This window comes from Engraulis encrasicolus, chromosome 13, assembly GCF_034702125.1.
Source record: "Engraulis encrasicolus isolate BLACKSEA-1 chromosome 13, IST_EnEncr_1.0, whole genome shotgun sequence".
NCBI classification, from domain to species: domain Eukaryota; kingdom Metazoa; phylum Chordata; class Actinopteri; order Clupeiformes; family Engraulidae; genus Engraulis; species Engraulis encrasicolus.
Window position 1 is genome coordinate 25,957,077 of NC_085869.1, and position 21,002 is coordinate 25,978,078.

At 44.1% G+C, this 21,002-nt stretch overlaps 1 protein-coding gene across 3 annotated transcripts in view; it reads left to right on the top strand.

The window, feature by feature from the left end:
• mylka (myosin, light chain kinase a) overlaps positions 1-19,399 on the top strand; it is a 96,976-nt gene extending 77,577 nt beyond the window's left edge. For all 3 annotated transcript variants that reach the window (XM_063213549.1, XM_063213547.1, XM_063213550.1), the window contains 12 exons: positions 589-739; positions 5,531-5,833; positions 6,469-6,498; positions 6,961-7,051; positions 7,297-7,500; positions 9,069-9,286; positions 10,770-10,893; positions 13,179-13,331; positions 14,336-14,459; positions 16,083-16,173; positions 16,519-16,644; positions 18,365-19,399. In XM_063213549.1, the coding sequence (XP_063069619.1) occupies positions 589-739; positions 5,531-5,833; positions 6,469-6,498; positions 6,961-7,051; positions 7,297-7,500; positions 9,069-9,286; positions 10,770-10,893; positions 13,179-13,331; positions 14,336-14,459; positions 16,083-16,173; positions 16,519-16,644; positions 18,365-18,633 (1,884 nt within the window). In that variant the 3' untranslated portion in view covers positions 18,634-19,399. The remainder of the gene's footprint in view (positions 1-588; positions 740-5,530; positions 5,834-6,468; positions 6,499-6,960; positions 7,052-7,296; positions 7,501-9,068; positions 9,287-10,769; positions 10,894-13,178; positions 13,332-14,335; positions 14,460-16,082; positions 16,174-16,518; positions 16,645-18,364) is intronic.
• Positions 19,400-21,002: the final 1,603 nt, after the last annotated feature.

A 21,002-nucleotide genomic window follows, 5' to 3' on the forward strand; every position in this document is an offset into this window, starting at 1 on the left:
ATTTTGCCTCTGTAAACAGAATAACAAACTCTGGGCTTGCCGTATTTGTTGTGCTTGAATCACTGGCTGTTGGTGTTTGGTTTCCCATGTGTTTTTGACTCTTCCATGCAATCCAGCAGCTCACATCTCATTGGTGCTTGACATCTGTCATCCATCTTGGTGTTGTTGCCAAACAAGTAAAATATGATAGGAGCACGTAAACTGCCCGTATACGTTTTTGCTTAATGTTTTTGTTCACCAGCCACTGTGGCTACTGGTTTTCCCAAGTCACTAGCCATTCTACTAGCCACGGTTTTATTGACAGTTTTTCTTCAGAATATTTTTGCATTTAAAGCTCAAAACATATAAAAAAGATAAGAGGAATGTGTTTTAAAAATATATGTTTAGGGCTTTTTGCCTTTATTTTTGAGAGGACAGTGAAGGAGAGACAAGGAAAGGAGTAAGGAGAGAGATACGGGGAAGGATCGTGTAGTATGACCCGACCTTGAATCGAACCTGGGTCGCCGGCGTAGTAAGTAACCCAGTGCTCTACCGTCAGGCCACGGCAGGGCCAAGTGAACTGTGTTCTTGTCATCTTATTCCACTCAGATCCAGATGGACGATGTGCTAATTGAGACCACGGACACCAGCAGTAGGCTGTACGTCCCGGAGAGCCAGGAGGAGCACTGCGGCTGCTACACCATCGAGGTCAGGAATGGCGGGGGCATGAGACAAGCCGCCCTCAACCTCACCATTGTCGGTAGGTAATGTCAATGACGCGGCTTGTGGTATTACAGTTTTTTTCAATTGCTAACAAGCTTTTGTCCAAACCTCAGCGACATTTGCAAAACTCTTAATACAGTTAGCACACCAAGGGCTTTCCATTGCCATACAGTTGACACATTACATGCCTTTTTCACACAATTAGCAGTCAATGAATGCATTTCTTTGTGTATATTTAACAGTGTGTGCTTTTGAGAAGAAAATGAACAGTTTGGCCAATTGTGCTTGGTAGGTGGTAGTCTGTTTTAAGAGTTTAGAAAAAGTATCCAAAGTATGGGTAAGCGCTTGTTAGCAATTGAAAAAACTGTATATGCATTATATAGGACACTGGCCCTGTTATAAGCTGCTTGTTACCCGAATGGCAATTTCCGCGTTGTATTGTCTCAGAGATGTGTGAAGTAGAGGTAAAAGAACTTTTACGAATGTAATTACAGCTCTAATGATTTGCTATTACATTCTTGCAACAATGTTATATCACTAGTGTTATTATTATTATTATATATAATTATATTCATAAGAGTATTTGTACTTCTACTTTATACATCTCTGTATTGTATTGCTAAAGACTGTTTTCTACAAACAGTTAAACACTCCACTGGTGGAATGGAGGGTATTACGATAGGCTTTATAAAGACTTTAATCAAGACTTATAAGTCTTTTATCTACTAAACTGATATTACTATTTATGTAAATCCCAATCTTTAAATAGCGGTAAATAGCGGTGATCCTTCTTCATTGCTGTGGATTACTGATGACTACATTTCACCATCACCTGGACCATAGGAGTTTCAGATCTTTAAATATCTTGTTTAATACTACAGTGTTATTTTTGCCACTAATTATTTTACCTTGTGTTGGACAACACTGTCAGTGTTGCAACTGTACACAGTGCATATATGTCTTAATCTGTTCCTGTTTAAATTTCCTCCTTGTAAGTCGCTTTGGTGTCTTTCCTCCTTGCAAGTCGCTTAGGCGTCTGCTAAATGCTATGTAATGTAAAGATTAGAGATGTACAGGATCCAAGATCCGGTTCCGGATCCGGCAGGATAATAGAGTTTTTCAGACTATCCGGATCTGGCAGGATCTTAAGCAGTGGATCCGGTATCCGGCAGTTACCTAAAAATCAGGATCTGGGGCATCTCTACTTTTTACGTAGCCTAGGCTTTTCAGTCAGTCTTTCACAACCCCAATCGCTGCATGGAGTGAAAGCCCTTCGGAAGCGGCCGTTGAAGGCAGTGTGGCAGTAAGGCAATGAGTCTTAAAAATAGTTTGCACTAACGTAATAAAAAGGGCCCACATGTGCTAGTTGGTTATGTGTTTCAACCCTTTCGTAGGATCCGGTATCCAGTTCCGGATCTGGCAGGATCTTAAGCAGTGGATCCGGTATCCGGCAGGATTCTAAAAATCAGGATCCGGTGCATCTCTAGTAAAGATGTAGAAATGAATGAATACAAAGACATTTAAATGTCTAAAATCCTTGTAAAGGTTTCCCTAGGATTGTCCCTGAAAGACCTTACAGGTGCAGGCAGCACCCAAAGCTTAACACCTACATAGTGTATATGCATGTGTGATGGTTATAGCTGATATTTGACTGTAAATAGTTTAGAGTACATGGTGGCTTAATAGTGTATGGATGTGGCCGCAGGGTGGTCTGAAATCCCATCGTTCTCCATGAGTGCCTGCCTGCCTGCTGTGGCAGTGTGGCGTGCTGGACAGTAGGGCCAGGGCCCTCTGACAGCTTTGGCCAGGCCCGGGACAAAACCAACGAAAAGGACCCCCGACCGAATGCATATAATGTAATGAGGACCCAATTCTGGGCCCCTTTTCTCCTTGAGCCCAGGACAAATGACCTGTCAGCTTCCCTGAGTAGGGCCCCTCTTAGTGTTAATCCAGGCTGAGGGCGCTCCCTTGCTGTGGAGCCATTAGGAAGCCTACAGTAGTGTACAGTACACTAGGCACTCCACTCACAACACAAGCCGCTCCATAACCCCACTGTCAAACAGGGGCCCGCGGCGCACACACGTCATGCACACAGCACACACATGCACTCACGCAGACATGCATGGATGAAGACACACACACACAAAGTACAAAAGTAGAATGTACACACACACACACACACACAATCGCATTTAGATGCACACACACAAGCACACATGCACGCACACACACACACACACACACACACACACACACACACACACACACACACACACACACACACACACACACACACACACACACACACACACACACACACACACACGCCCGTCACACACACACACACACACACACACACACACACACACACACACACACACACACACACGCACGCACACACACACACACGCGCCTGTCACACACACACACACACACACACACACACACACACACACACACACACACACACGGCCTGTCACACACACACACACACACACACACACATGCCTGTCACACACACTCACACACACACACACACACACACACACACACACACACACACACACACACACACACACACACACACACACACATCAGATGGACTAAGTGAGAGAGAGAGAGAGAGGGTAAGAGATGGAGGGAGTGAGAGAGAGGGAGAGAGAGGGAGATATCTTCTATGGCCTTTTAAGGCTTTGGATTCCCCTCAGCAGCTTACCTCTTGAGTCCTCCAGAAAGGGACTGGAAAGTGTGTTTTCAAACATGCGTTTCACCCAGCGGCATATAGTTTCAGTAAAGGCTAGGGAGCCGAGGGGGGTGGTGTGGTGTAGTTTAGTGTATTGCTGGGGGAGGGGGGTTGGCTAGAGAGTGGATGCATTTTCCCCCTCGGTCGGTCCCTTCCACTCTGTCTCGCAACCTATCATTGACATGAGTGCAAAATGTAGGGTCTACATGCAGGACACGATCCACTTTTCCAGACACTATCCTTCAGCTCTGTGCAGTTGTGGAGCCCTGGACAGAAAGAGAGTGGGGTGGGGGGTGGGTGGTGGGTGACCTGTTGAGATGGACTGCTTCGTCGAGATGAGCTACCAATCCAAACTCAAACCCCTTACCGTAATCTCAAGAGGATGCTACTGTAGTATGCTGTCAGGGCCGGATTAGGAAGACCTGGGGCCCCCTAGGCTATTAGGTTGCTGTAGGGCCCCAAGGAAGGAATATTTTGTAACAAAATTACATACATAGGCGGCGTGATGATTCTAACCCAAGAGGAGTATTAATACGGTTACGTAATAGCTCTGGCAGACTGCGCTATCAATAGTGTATCTGATTACATTTCTGTAATTATATTGATTTGAACCCCTTTTGCCAAACTAGGGGACTCCCTAGGTTGCTGCCATGTCTATCTGTATTTTATAATGTCTCGGTAGCTCAGCTCAGTGAGTATCATGTATCGACATGACTGGGAGAGCCACCCCACCAACACGGGTTGCCAGATGAGACCAATGATTTCCATCCCACAACATGCTTAAAACCTGCCTGGAAGTATGAAATCCCACCCAATTTTTACTAAGTTATAGTGATTTCTGTGGGCATAAAATCCACAGGAAAAAAACGCTCTAAACCTTGCAGATGATCATCTTAAGCAGCCCAATTGGGCAGGAAACCGCCCAATTTGGCAACACTGCCACCAACACGTGTGCCCAGAGCAATCATGGAGGAGTATTGGGGCAACTCCAGTCATTATTACGCTGTCCATAAATGGCCTGTTTATGACGCACCCCCACTTCTGCTCCAAGTACTCTGTTAACACTTCAAGAGCAGAGCATGAGGCCCTGGCATGCACTACAGTGCAAAAAAACACTTCATCGCTTGTTAGTGCATTTGAGTGAAAAGTCTCCCCACTCCTGCCTCTCTGCCAGGTAAGACTTGCTAGCTCACTGGGGAAAGTGGTTTTGTGCCAGTGATTTTTATCCAGCGGATTTTTTGTTCTTTTTTTTCCCCAGCGAATTGTACGTACTATATGCGTCCCTGTCTGTCTCTCAATGATGTAACCTCCTAGACTCGGGAAGTGTGTATCATACACAAGTGGTGATTTACGTTGCGGTCAGTGAATCCAATAAAGGAATCCGACACATTCCACATCAGTTACACTCAGTGGGGAGAGTTTAAGAGAGTCTACGTAGTACCTGCTTTAATTCACAGCCCTCTGTGCAGGCAACACATGCAGCAGGCAGCCTCCACAGAGATAGAGATTTAAGGGTTTGAGGTTATAGTATCAGGCCGGCACGTCTCCAACAGTGTTGCCAGATTGGGCTGGTTCCCGCCCAATTGGGCTGCTTAGGATGGCCGTTTGCGGGTAAAAATGGCATTTATCAGAAAAACCTGCCCACTTTTTGCCATAGAAATCAATAGAATTGGGCAGGACTTTGTGCTTCTAGGCGGGTTTTGAACATTTTTTGGGCTGGAAATCATCAGCCTCATCTGGCAACCCTGGTCTCCAACCCTCCACACAGCTGTGCACAGCGATGCCACAAGGGAGCTTGTGGACATTTTTGACTCAGATGGAGCCGCCCCTTGGATGTTCTCTTTAGATAAACTGATTGTGTTGTTACAGGTGTCTGAACTGAAATAGGTCTACCACTCTAGAGTCTGTTGTTGTCCTCACAGATAAACCTGGTTGAATTAGGGTAACAAGACTAAATATGCTATATTATGATAAGAATTGTGTATGATATACATGAACCATCTCATGATGAAGTGCACACAATTGTACTTAATTTGACATGACATGACATATTTACATGGCATGACACTATCCGTGTTTCTCAAGATAAACCTGACCCTCCTGCACGCGTGCCCATCATTTCGGACGTCGGCAAGACCACTCTGAACTTGCAGTGGCGCGGGCCGTCCTACGACGGGGGCAGCGCCGTGCAGTCCTACACCCTGGAGATCTGGGACTCGGTGGGCAAGCAGTGGAAGGACCTGGCCTCCACACCGGACACCTACTATTCCGTCACGAAGTTGACGGCCGACCGCGAATACAAGTTCAGAGTCCGGGCCATCAACATCTACGGCACCGGGGATCCCAGCGCCGAGACAGAGCCGGTCAGCGTGGGAGTGGAGGAAGAGGGTGAGCTCCCCCCTGTGGCAGCTTTGAGAACAGCAGCTTAACCACCCACCAAAGAAGACACAAGAGAAGATCAACTAGAGAGAATAGAGTAGCCTACTACAGTAGAGAAACTATTCATCACAGAGGGAAATGGAGGTTTTCAGCATCATACACATGATACAGCTCACAATGCACAAGGCACAGATCAGACATATCAGTCATTGACACAGTACAGTACCACAGATACAGCCTATTGCATAGACTTACATACTTACAGTATAGGACATATATTGTCAAATCCAGCACTCCATCACTCTCTCATTATCACAAGCATCTGTATACACACATACTTTGATATAAATATATGGTAAATAAATATTTTTTTCTTGTCAAAGAAGTCCAAGGCACTCTTCTTGTGAAGAAGGCTTGCGCCGAAACGCGTGGGTCTCTGCTCCCATGTTTTTAAACTTATTAGCCATGTTTCAATAAAGGCTTTTTAATATTTTTCCACAAGAAGAGTGCCTTGGACTCCCTTTTTTGACAAGATATTGTTTTTTCCCCAACACCAAAGAGCACCTTCAAGATTTTTTCTGAACAATTCCCTGAGCACTTCAGATTTTCTCTTCACTTGATAAATATTTTCCTCTCTTCAACAGAGCCTGAAGAGGAGCCGGTGTCGGATGAAGGTATTTATCAGCTCTGCATCTTTAACCCCATAAGACATGGGCCCTGTTATAAATAAGCTATTACCCGCAGTGGTGTAGTCTACTTTTTTATGGTGGGTATACTGTATATTTGAGCATTTTTTGAAGGGGGTATACTGTATATATTTGTGCTATTCAAAACAATGGATCAATCAATTTTAAGTGGGTATACTGAAATCCCTGAAATTTAAAAGTGGGAATACTCCTTATGCCCGCGTTCTACGTAGACTACACCACTGGTTACCCGAATGGCGATGACCAAGTCATAATGTATTGCTAAAGGCCCTGTGCACTGTCAAAGTAGTTTAGTAATGTTTTTTCAGTGGTGATTACAGCGTTCCACTGGTGGACCAGCATGCGCTAAGGGGTTATACAATGAGCCTTATAAATGTGTAATTATTGTGTTTGCTGTGAATCTCCTTTGCAATTAACTTTTTTCCCCAGAAAATGAGAAAGTACCAGACTACAAAACAGTGTCTATCAGGACTGACCTGAACGTGAAAGACCTCTACAATGTTGAGGACAGGCTTGGAGCGTGAGTATCAGTGATATTTGTTCTATTCTGTAACAAATCAATCAATGACCAGGCACATGTCGCAGTCTGCACACCAGTTTAATATTTTAAGCTTCAAGCCATGTTTTTATTTAATGGAGATACTGTATTCCAATGTTTTAATGGTCTTGCTATTATGCCTTATTTGTAGCTTATAAACAGAACTTTGTATTCACTGGAAAGCTTCAACTGATTCGCGTATTGATATTACTAAATGGCATTTTTAGGGGGAAATTTGGAACAGTATTTAAACTGACTGAGAAAGCCACAAAGAAGGTATGGGCCGGGAAGTTCATCAAAGCCTACTCTGAGAAGGAGAGGAAGGAGGTGAGGGCAGAGATCGGCATCATGAACGACCTTCACCACCCCAAACTGGTACAGCTGGTGGATGCTTTTGAGTTTGACGCAAACATGGTCATGGTTTTAGAAATGTAAGTACAGACGTATGCGGTTTCTTTTCTTCAAATGCGCATGCAAACATCTATAAAGACTAGATTAGGAGAACCTTCATGCACATATTATTCTACTAGGAATTACAGCAGCTTTACAGATGCTTTTGAGTTTGATGCAAACGTGGTCATGGTTTTAGAAATGTAGGCCTAAGTACAGACGTTGTTTCTCGTCTTAACCCATTAAGACGCGCCGTTAAGACACGCCGTTATAAATTTGCTGTCGCCAGCATGGCAATGACCAAGTCATAGTGCATTACTAAAGGCCCTGTGTTATGTCATAGTTGTGTAGTACTATGGTAGTTAACTTTTCAATGACTATTACAGTGTGCCACAGGAGATACGGTGTGCATTATGTGGCTGCAATGGATTCATGCAAACATCTACAAAGAGTAGATTAGGAGAAACTACATGCTTATGCACATATTAAAAATGAATCTGTATGTTCATTGTTCTAGTAGTATGACAACAAAAATACCAAAAGAATTGATAGAATTTGAAACAACAGCCAGCCATGTACTTAAAACCCCACTGCACAATATATGACCAGAGCATTACTGGCCAAAAATAAATCCTCAAGAAAAAAAAAGTCGTCAGTTCTTGGAACACAGTAGTGTTTTGTTATCATTCTCTCAGCAAAGTTTCATGGTTCCTCCGTCATTCCGGCTGTTACGTACCTACCTCACCATAATAATACATTCCGTGCCTGTTGGAATCACACATGCCTGTCATCAGGGAATGCCGACAGGGGATCGGGACAAAGGGGTCAGTTGTCCCGGGCCCAAGGAGAGGAGAGAGGGGGCCCCCCCAGAATTGGGTCCTCATTACATTGTTTGCAATGGGGAGGGGGGTGGCCCTTTCAAATGACTTTGTCCCAGGCCCGGTTAAAGCCGTCAGCGTCCACGCCTGTCATAGCAGATGTCCTCAGGTGCCCATTATGATGCGTGTGGTTGGGTTGCTTTTGCAGCATTCCATGCCCAGACACTCTCCGCTGCTCTCCCGGAATGGAAAACTGATGATTTAAATATGGCTGACGAGAGCAGAGAAAATACTCTCAAGTATGCGGACTATGCAGACAAAGTTAAATATAGTGGCCTTTCCCTTTTCCCTTCGCAGCGAAGGAAAAACAGAATACTTCAACATTACTTCAACAACACAACACATTGGCCCCCTCCTGACACACACAAACACACACACACACACACACACACACACACACACACACACACACACACACACACACACACACACACACACACACACACACACACACACACACACACAGTCTCTCTCTCTCTCACACATGGACGCACCCACACACATACACACACACACACACACACACACACACACACACACACGCACACACACACACACACACACACACACACACACACACACACACACACACACACACACACACACACACGCACACACACACATCTCCTTTGGCCCTTCAATATGGCCCATAAATATGTTGAGGTTATGATGATGTGTGGGCGAGGTGAATGCGTGTCGAATGCCAATGTTGACGCCTCCCTCCCCCACAGGATCTCCGGTGGGGAGCTGTTTGAGCGCATCATAGACGAGGACTTTGAGCTGTCGGAGAGGGAGGTCATCAAATACATGCTGCAGATCATCGACGGGGTCAACTTCATCCACAAGCAGGAGATCGTGCACCTGGACCTCAAGCCAGAGAACATCATGTGCGTCAACAAGACCGGCAGCAAGATCAAGCTCATTGACTTCGGCCTGGCCCGTAGACTAGGTAACCATTGTCCTTATGATACCATATGATACAATAGGACAGTGTTTCTCAACCGGTTGTGCCGGGGCACCCTGGGGTGCCGCGGGCCCCCCTCAGGGGTGCCGCGGAAACGTGGCTGATAAATAAATTATGTAATATAATACATATTTTTCTAAATTGATAAGTTAATGCTAGTCAGTGGAATCTTTCATCTGCCCTTTACGCACAATTAAGTAAATATAGGTGGCCCCAGTCAGCTGCAACTTTGAACGTAGGTCGTGTGACGTCTCCAAATGTGTTACTTTTCTAAGCTTGTGTGGTATTGAATGTCATGCCATGTTATTGCTTGTTGGTTTGGGGTGCCTTCAAATTTTTCATGAATTGAAAGGGTGCCTCGTCTTAGAATGGTTGAGAAACACTGCAATAGGATACGATATGATATGATAGGATACGATATGATGGGGGCGCTGTGACTCAGCGCGCTAAGCCCCCCACATTTGGGCTTGCATGCTCACCCACGGGGACCCCGGTTCGAGTCCGGACGGGGTCATTTCCTGATCCTCCCCTGTCTCTCTGTCCTATTCGCTTCCTGTCACTATCTTCGACTGTCCTGTCAAATAAAGGCATAAAAGCCCCTAAAAAAATATATATGTATTAACCCCTTAAGACACGGCATTATAAATTAGCTGTTACCAGGATGGCAATGACCAAGTCATAATGTAATACTAAAGGCCCTGTGCACTCTCATAGTAGTGTAGTATTATAGTAGTTAACTTTCAATGTCTATTACAGCGTGCCACAGGAGGTACGGCATGCATTAAGGGGCTACAAAAAGGATACAATATGATACAATACGCTCATTGACTTCGGCCTGGCCAGTAGACTAAGTAACCATGTCCCTCTCGTCCTGCAGTACATATGCAACACACAGGTCTTTATGCTAGCTGTCTATTCCCATCTCAACTATCATGTGCATTGATAGCCATGATGCAAAGCATATGAAGTGCCAGCAATGTACGTGGATGCTGGAGTCATAATGAAAATACAGACAGCAAGATCAAGCTCATATATTTTTCCTGACCCTTAGACAAGACAACTACATTACTATGTCCTTCTCATAGCATCGTAAACACAGGTTCTACATAACTCTCTCCGATCTGACCCCCCCCCCCCCCTCCTCCCCCCTCACTTGGTTCATAGCCGTGATGCAAACCTTATGCAGTGCCAGCGATGTACTTTATGTGTGTCTTGGAGCCATAATAAAAAGTAATGAAATGACAGCATACTCATGACATTTATCGCATACCGTGTCCAAAATTGGTTACATAATGTGTTGAAGTGTCAACATAAAAAACATCATAGGAAGGAATGTAATGAAAAATGTTAGAAACCCCTACAAGCTCAGACATATGAGACAATCTATATAGCCCTGGCTTATGTATTACGCCTTAGTTGTAATAAAACATGTTAATCTCTAAATACATTTTTATGTCTTGTGTTACAGCCAATGCAGGAACGCTCAAAGTTCTGTTTGGGACGCCAGAGTTTGTAGCTCCAGAGGTAATCAACTACGAGCCCATTAGCTACCCCACAGACATGTGGAGCATAGGCGTCATCTGCTACATCCTGTAAGTATGGGTCTACTGGGATGAGGAGGAAGCTGAGGTGTTCATCTCTCTTTTTTAATATCTCTTTCTCTCTCTCTCTCTCTCTTCTCTCTCTCTCTCTCTCTCTCTCTCTCTCTCTCTCTCTCTCTTCTCTGTCTGTATCAATGTATCTACCTATCAATCTATCTGAATCTCTCTCTCTCTCTCTCTCTTTGTATCTCTCTCCCTCTCTCTCTCTCTCTCTCTCTCTCTCTCTCTCTCTCTCTCTCTCTCTCTCTCCCTCTCCCTCTCTCTCTCTGTCCACACTGTTAACTTGCTGTCTTTGTTCTCTCATGCGCACACTGTCATGGACGACCTGAGAAGGAATTTGCACCACCGTCGATCCTCTGCCCCTTTCATGTTCAGCCTCAAGAGCTTTGTTTTCCATACAGACACAGTAAGAACCTAAAGACAAAGTCAACAAGGCATAAAGGGAGGTCTGTTTCTTTTCTGCTTTGACTCGAAGCAGCGAACAGAGAACCTTTCGGAATATATCATCCCTTATGTCAGTTATAACAGTATAACAGAGACCCTTTCGGAATATATCATCCCTTATGTCAGTTGCTCACACGTCCACTTAATCATGGACGCACGCACAGCAGCCACATGCAGGAAGAGAGAAGGGAGGGGAGGAGGAGGCAGAGTAGAGAGCTTTGAACGCCAGGTGGCTCTGGTTTCCTACACACGGCATGCTACAGTACGTCTACACGACTGTAGAGTGCAGTCTGCTACCCGGTGGTCCTGGGGCCTGAGGTCTGCTCCAAGCCTCCCGAGTTTATGTACATTGCAGCCCCGGCGGGAACATCAGAGAGTGGAGCACTCAAGGGGCTCCGTAAATGGATCTGAAAGAACGTCTGCCGACCCCCCCCCCCCCCCAATTCCTCGCCTCCTCACCCCCAACCCCCCCCCCCCCCCCCCCCCGTCCCCCCATTACTGTGCTCAGGGGGCCCCATTGAATCACATTCCCACCCAACATCCCACACACACACACACACACACACACACACACACACACACACACACACACACACACACACACACACACACACACACACTCACACACCTCGTTTTTACGTCTGCAAATCGGTCCTGCATAACTCTGACTTCCGGTGTTTGCTTTGAGCTTCTACAGTATAGATCTTCTGCATTAGGGGTCTGTGGAAGGACTTGTCCATTTCCATACAGCACCATAAGGGCTACGGGTTGTCACCCCTGTCTGACAAGTCTCTGTCTGTCTGAGTGTTGCTAACAATTATCCTTTCTTGAATTGATGTCAAACAAGTTTGGTTTTAAAGAGAAGCAGGTATAAATAAACGAGGAGCGGTTTCATGCAGAAAACCAAAGAAAACATTGATGTTAATGTTTATGTCTATGACAATGCATGCAGCGTGTACCCACTTTGAATGCATTGAATCAAAGCAAGCCCCATCTGGATTGTAATTTCTAAAGGGGACAGGGTGATTACGGCCCAACAATAGTCAGATTAAATCATTGATTGTATATAAAGAACACCTGCTTGCCCTCCATTCTATCTACTCTCACTGGGTTCAATCAATATCATCCCCCAATATCATAATTACTTACTACCCACTGTATACTGCATGTTTTTAGGCTGACCATTGCAATGTTTAACCCAAGGTTTTCCTCCATCGTCATGACCTCCATATGCCTGTAGATGGCACTGCAGAGTAAGCTTTGTATTCTGTGAACCGTTTGCCTGGAGCTGCATGTTTGTCATTGTTCATCCACAGTGAAATTACATGATATGTGCAGGGCAGAAATGCCAAGGCCGGGCGGCTCCGGCTCGTAAAGGTCACTGCCTTCGCTCTGGTGTGGTCTGGACATACTTCAGGGCATTTTTTTTGTTGTTTCTTTTTTCAGTGAAAGAGATGGGCACAGTCTAGACTGAATGTGAAGGCAATTTGTAAGCCAGAAGCAAAACAATGTTAAGGCTACTTGTTTTTCAAAACACAGCCGAAGTACAGTAGTGCATTTTGGCAAGACTTGTGGTTGAGATTTTGCTTGCTTAAAATTGTACACATATAAGAACACAGTAACACTTGTACATTATATTATATATACTTATTTGCACATCACAATACTCTACTGTATATCATACTATATCTTAACTTTTGCAAGGTCTTTATCCTCTCTCTCTCTCTCTCTCTCTCTCTCTCTCTCTCTCTCCCTCTCTCTCTCTCTCTCTCTCTCTCTCTCTCTCTCTCTCTCTCTCTCTCTCTCTCTCTCTCTCTCCCTCTCCCCGTCAGGGTAAGTGGGCTCTCACCCTTCATGGGTGACAATGATGGTGAGACGCTGGCTAATGTCACTTCCGCCACCTGGGATTTTGAAGACGAGGCTTTCGATGACATTTCAGATGTAGCCAAGGACTTCATCAGCCAGCTCCTGAAGAAGGACAAGAGGTAGGCGAGAGCCCCTGTTACTGTGTCTGGGAAATGGAAGAAATGGAAGTCTGTGTGTCAAAACATAACATATGCAGTATGTATTATACACACATTTGGAAACACTGTAAATCACACGCACGCACGCACGCACGCACGCACGCACACACGCGCACACACACACACACACTCTCACACTCACACACACACACACACACACACTCACACTCACACACACACACACACACACACACACACACACACACACACACACACACACACACACACTCACACACACACACAAACACACACCCTCTCTCTCTCACACACACACACACACACACACACACACACACACACACACACACACACACACACACACACACACACACACACACACACACACACACACACACACACACACACACACACACACACACACACACACACACACACAGAATCACCATCCTATCTGTTTACCATGCACAGACTAAAGATCTCTTATTCCATCAGCTCTAATATGGTAATAATGACTCCCGTACTATCCTCTCTCAGTTAAGGTTTTCCGTTGAATAAACATTTCGAAACATTTCAGGTAAAAGAAAAAACTTTAACATTTCTAAGGTAGGGGTGGGCGATATGGCAAAAATGTCATATCACAATTTTTTTAACATAAAATTTCAATTCCGATTTTTTTATCACGATCTTCCATTAAAAAAACAGGCATTTTATATGCTTTCAATTTGTAATTAGCAATTCATTAAATGTCAACACACTGATTACACTCTCATAAAGTGTACAATTGGAATACAATAATGTAAACAAAAAAGACAACAGCAGTCAGTACGTAGAAATCACTCTGATACTGATTGTAAACATCCGAGACGATCTTGTACTCGATTTCACGATTCACAACTTAAAATCGTCATATCTCCTACCCTTAGTCTGAAGTAAAAGAAAAACTCAAGTTTTATCCAAACAGTTAGACATAATGAACAACATTATACATCTATCCTCTCTCTCAGTGCCCGTATGTCGTGCGATCAATGTCTGGAGCACCCCTGGCTGAAACAGGACACCAAGACCATGGAGGCCAAGAAACTATCCAAGGAGCGGATGAAGAAATACCTTCTGAGGAGAAAGTGGCAGGTAACTGGCAAGGCCTTCACCGAGGACGGATTAGAGCCCACAGGCATCTGCACTGGGCATTGGCATCTGTTAGTTACATGATTAATGATGGGGAGAGGGTTTCATAAATAAGACTCAACCGAGCATTCTGCCCCACACTGAAAATACAACGGTTGAAATGGATAAGGAATCGTAGATAGAATAGAACAGCGTATAATAGAATAGTATGGAATAGAGTAGAATGATAGCCAAAAAAGTAGAAAATTTAAAACATTTTTTGTTATTGTTTTATTACATACTGATCGTGTTGTTATTGTTGGTAAGGTTTATTCTGTTGCAAAAGGAAAGAATAGCGAGTGCTCTATAGTCTTTTCTCCAGATTGAAGGGGTGCATCTGGTTATTCCTTTTAGGGCTTGACAGACTTATGAACTGTATCCAAAGCACTCTCCTTTGAGTCAAGGTAGTTGAAGTATTAAAAACCCTTTCTGCGTTTTTAACATGTTTACCCTGATGTAAAATAAAGGGTTTTTAATACTTCACCTACCTTGACTCAAAGGAGAGTGCTTTGGATACAGATCATAAGGTTTATTCTGTCTTCTGTTGTTCTGTGTTCTCTGGGACCAAATACACTTAAGAATACAACAGAAGAGTAGGTAGAGCACTGCTAGTATCCTCAAAAACAACAAGTGGTGCTCTTGGAGGGTGCAAAGCTCAACAAAAAAGGAGGGGAAAATCCTTGATCCAGGCACTTCGGTTGGTTTAAAAAGTCCAAAACAATCTTTATTTATTGGGCTAATACATTAGAAGTTTATGTATGTAACATTTTAATGTTTTAGCCCACTAAATAAATATTGTTTTGTTATCTTTTTAAACCAACTGAAGTGCCTGGATCAAGGATTTTTCCACTCCTTTTTTTGTTACAGTTAAGAATACTTTGGAAAATGTTAAATCAACTCTCTAAGCATTGAATTAACACTTCATTTTTACTGTGTATACTGTACGTATATCTTGAAAGAGACTAAGCATTCATGCCGTAGGGCAGTGCTTCTTAACCTTTTTTTCCTCAAAGCACCCCCTTACCTGTGCCCAAGACATAGCATGCACCCCCAACCCAAACTTCTACACGTGTATACGCACTAAAAAATGATTTAAGTGAATAATTACAATGATTTGTTAATGAATACCTTAATGACTTTAAATGGGGATCAAAATATGTTTTAATTTGATTTTGATTTGGCCTAATTATAATCCCTGGTGCACCCCCAGGGCGTGCCCGCACTGCCGTAGGGCAATGTGAAAAATGTTTAACCTGTTAAAAAGACAAGTTTAACAGCAATTTTGGATTACAGTTTGCACTTATTTCTTTAGAAGTAGAATAAATTGGATTAATTTCAGCAAAACTGCCATGGTAAATTTTGTGAATTTGACGTTTGAATTTGATTGGCTGGAAGCAACAGGAAAACTGACTCAGACGTTGTTACATAATACTTCTCCAGCTGAAAGGAATTCGCTAGAACTCTGACAACTCCAGAGAGTGACTCCCAGGGCAAAATGTCACTAAATGTCAAACAAAAATTCACATGGCGATGTTTTTGCTTGACCTGTCACTTGACCTCACCACCATACTGTCATTTCCTTGGCAGAAAACGGGACATGCCTTGCGTGCCATTGGCAGACTGTCCAACATGGCGATGATGGCAGGCGTCCACGCCAAGAAAGGCTCCCCCACAGAAGGTGCCGTATGCAATAAAGTTCTCTCTCTCTCTCTCTCTCTCTCTCTCTCTCTCTCTCTCTCTCTCTCTCTCTCTCTCCTCTTACACATAATGAAACAGCCGCGTCATGTCAGCTGAATCCAGTTGTTTTTATTATGTCACCCCAAAGTTCTCAGCAGACCATCTGCTTATGTGCTTTGGTTTGGGTTGGGTGCATCTCCAAAAACCTCAGGGGATCCCTTGATTACATCAACTTCAAAGCCATCCATCTGACTTGACTGACTTGACTCCCTCAGAGTAGAATGTTGTTTTGGATTACTGCGGGTTCCTTAGAAGTTCTGTGTTTTTTAAAAATTATTTTGTACAGATGATAACCAGCTCCTGGATGCTGCAGACGCGGACAGGACACCTGTGAAGCCCAGCTTCAGCTCCACCATAAAGGACGTGGAGGTGGTGGAAGGCAGCGCTGCACGGTTCGAGTGCAAAATTGACGGTAAAGGATTTGCAGATGCTGCTTTGAGAGTTCCTGGTGTGTTGATGTTTACTGTACATACTCACAGTCAATGGCACATGTCTCCAATCTCAAGTAATCAGACTGTGGGTAGTCTAATGTTTGGGGAGTTAGGTGCCGTTTACACGTAGCTGGATATTTTTATATGTGGATATTTTTTTCTCCTGGTTGTATTGGTTTTGCATTGGTTTTGGCCTTCTGTTTCCACGTAGCAGATATTTAAAATCCAAGTATAAAAAGCAGGAGAAAAAAATATCCTTTTTAGAGGGCTGAAACGCATTCGTTACAATGGCGGATTTATTTTTATCCACATGTTGCGTTTACACCTAACAGGAGAAAAAAAATACCCTGCTAAAAAAAAATCCTGCTACGTGGAAACAGCACCTTAGTCTTTGGATTAGAGTGATCCTGTAACCAATACCCTGTGCCTGCCTACTGTATATTTCTCACTTTGGATAAAAACGTCCATTAATATATGTACGTATTGCAAGTTATCATTTAAATTGACCTTCTTGTCAGTCAAACGAAGAGATATTGACAAAACAAGTCATACACACAGCTGAATGCGAAAGCATTTGTATGTTCAAGGGCCTGTTTATTGTAGTATCACACTACAGGAGATAACACTTCCACAGTTGTAAATAGGCATATCAAGCAGTGTGAGTGTGTGAAAATACCTCACGCTCGGCAGGCTAATCCAGTTCATTCACAGATGTGGGTCACAGATTAAAGTCTGATTAGGGCCAAACATGTTTAATCTGATTCGCTCCACATCGTTTGTGTCTGTAATACAGTCAACTTCCTGTACAAAAAAAACCAGAACGTGGCTTATGGCTGGCGGCCACCTGGATTAACCCTGCGTGTCCCCTTCTGCAGTTGAGGTAGAGGTACAACAAATACCCTGCCACAGTGTCCTTCCAACGCAGGTGACTCCAATGAGTAATTAGTCTAGAGCAGGGGTGGGGAACCTACAGTATGTATTGAGGGCCGTTTGAGACCCTCTTATCCGGCCCCCGATATCATTTTAATGTTATGTAGTTTCACATGAAATACAACATGTTTTGTAAAGGAATCTTAGGAATTAAATTTTGCAATATAATTAAGTTATACTTTCAGGGAACCTAGTAAAGGTGGGGTCTGTTGTAAAGGTGGCCTAAAATATAGGCCTAAAGTGCAGGGGGAAAAAATTGTGTTAGTACGGCCCTTGGAGGACTTTATAAAATCTGAAGTGGCAATCGAATGAATACGGTTCCCCACCCCTGGTCTAGAGTGACTACAGTCAGCTGATTTGGAGCTGGTTGGATCAAATTTGTGGCAGCATTTTTCACTTTTCAGTATATATCTAGGTGTCACTGTTAAAGTGCTTTCCATGGGCAACACCCTTGTGGTTGGGTCCCTTAGTGCAGCGTGCCACAGCATCCCCCACTAGTGGGCAGTCATGGGTAAGCCTGTAACCCTTGAAATTGAAAGAAAAATGTCTGCACACTTAAATCCCCTTTGTGTTCTTTTTAATAATAGGCCAAGCTTTCGGTCTACTGACCTTCCTCAGGGCTCAGTTGCCTAAGCCTGTAACCCTTAAAAGTGTCTCGCCCTTCTGTCTGCTCCTCCGATCCCCCTTTTGAGTACTTCTAGCTTTACCTTTACTTTTGACACCTTCTTTCCTCTCTCTCTCTGTCCTGTCCCGATCGATTGCCCGCCCCAGGCTTCCCGGATCCTGAAATAGTTTGGTTCAAGGACGAGCAGCCCCTCAAGGAGACACGGCACCACCAGATTGACTACGACGAGGAGGGCAACTGCATCCTGGTCATCTCCGACGTGTCCGGGGACGACGACGCCAAGTACACCTGCAAGGCCATGAACAGCCTGGGGGAGGCCAGCTGTACCGCCGAACTCATAGTGGAGGTCATGGGAGGAGGCGCGGAGGAGGAGGAGGAGGAGGAGGAGGAGGAGGAGGAGGAAGAGGAGGAATAATCGGTACAGGATCAATATAAGGACAGATTACGGAAGACTTTCGTGTCTCATTTAAACACTACTTTTTGTTTACTAGTTGCTTTTTTGTTAAGGCACTCACTCTCTCTGGGAAAAAACAGACTGTGGTTTTAAAACGAAGATGGGCTTTTTGATCACTCTTTTGTGACGTTTTGTGCACTTTCAAATCTTTCCTTTTGTTTTCCTTTGGGTTTTTATTTGCTTTTCTTCCCAACATGTATTCAACAATAGCGAAACAAGATATCAGATATACATATTTATAACTTAACCATGAAATAACCCACATTCCAGCTGGTATGTTTAGCCAACTATTTAAAGGTTTTCTGTGACTTATCCTCACCATCATGAGTTTTGTCCCATACAAACAAGCCTTAATCTCACAAGTGTGTGTGTGCGTGTGTGTGTGTGTGTGTTGTGTTTTCAACACTGAAGTATTGGACATTGGCCAATCTCCCTTTAAGAGGCTTTTCATTAGATCAGCTTTAAGCACAAGTATCCATATTGTTGTCTGTGCATTGGTTTTGGAGGCACTTACGAACGTTTTCACTACTTTTTCCGGTTTCATTCCTTGGAAGCAAAATGTTGCGATAACACAGTTAGACCCATGTTTTATATTAGATGTATGTAGATTATATTTTCCCCAATTTTTATAAAAACCTACCAGTTTGACAAAGTTCAGATTACAGTGTAATGAGAACTCTGCAGTTGTAGTTACTCACTGTTATAGAATAAATTTTGTCACAAAATACAGACTTTTCTCTTCATGAATGGGAATGCTTGTTATTGTTGCTAATACCATTTTGTTCTTGACTGACAGCAATATGAACAAAAATATGCTTTTTTTCAGAAGCACACAAGAGACATGCAATGTCACTCATGGCCACTAGGTGTCCCTGTTGCATTCCAACGTGTCACTACCACATTTGTTTATCCCTACTGGTCACTCCTTGATCCAAACTGTTTAGAGGTTCAAGTGGTACCATATACTTGGCCGTATGAATGAGTTTATTTCCTTTAGTGACACTTTAAAAAAAATAACAACGGAAGAGCCCGCTGGCCCTGTGTGACTTTTACACACAAACCAGCTATCTGCTCCACTGATTGTATCATAAAAACCAGGGGCATGGCCATGAGGTCTGGCAACAAACACCAAGAGGACTTGCCTGGATTACAATGTTTTCTCTGTGCGTCATCTCAGGCCCTGCAGGTCCACACCCACGAGCCTCCTGCACCGCAATCGAAGCCCTGGACAACACAGCTCCTTTTGGCCTCTTCTCAGTCAAATTTAGCAACATCTGCTTGGGAGAGTGCATGCATGGGTCCCCCATGAGGGAGTGTGCTGCCTTGAGCTCTCTCCCAAGCACAGAGATTGCATTGTTTTGGCCTTTTGGCTTTTTTTCTGGCACGGGTTTGCCATTTTACATTTCCTTCTAGTTCATTCCGAACCCCTCAGGAGATCTTAGGCTAACTTCATAACTGTCAGCTGTGGGGTGTCTCCCTCCTGGCCGTTACCTACAGCGCAATGCATATGGACCTCTCCCGCTGTGAGGAGGACAGTGAACTACTACAGCTGTTGAATGCTTTTTGACCTACAGTTTTGTACTGTAAGCTACCAAACATGTGGCGAGGTGTGATATGCTGGGCCGTCTACTACATACAGTTAACTACAGTGTATCTGCACTGCACACTTTATATTTTGCCTCAAGGTCTAGTCGTTAGTGTTGTAATTAGCAGGGCCGCTGACAGCTTTGACTGGGCCCAGGACAAAGTCCTCTGAAAAGGACCCCCACCCAATACATTCAATGTTATGAAGACCCAATTATGGCCCCCCAATCTCCCTGGGCCCGGGACAACCGACCCCTTTGTCCCCCCCTTGTCAGCTTCCCTGGTAATTAGACTCGTCTGCTGTGGGGTGCTACAGATTCACATCCCTCTGCTGGAGCCATTACAGCCATGACAATGACTCGACCTTTGATCAACACTAATAATGCACATTTAATTAGTACTGACATGCTATCAGTGCTTTATAACACAGTAATAAACACCCACACACATGTGTTATATAACACTATAACAAAAAAAGTATTACTAGTACAAAAACATTGCTAATACGTGTGTGTGTGTAGACATGATCAAATGAGAAGGCGTTGTCTTCTTTCTCAAATGAAAAGGTTATGGAGTCAAAACTGCTTTTTTTCTGTTGGAGGGTGGTGTCCCCTCACTACGGGATACCCCCACTCCCCATCAGATGGTGTGTGTTTGGGCCACCTGAGCCCCCTCTCCGCCCCCCTGTCCTGTCTTGTCCTGTCCTGTACTGTCAGCTGGGCTCCATCTGGGTCTGGTCTGTCTGG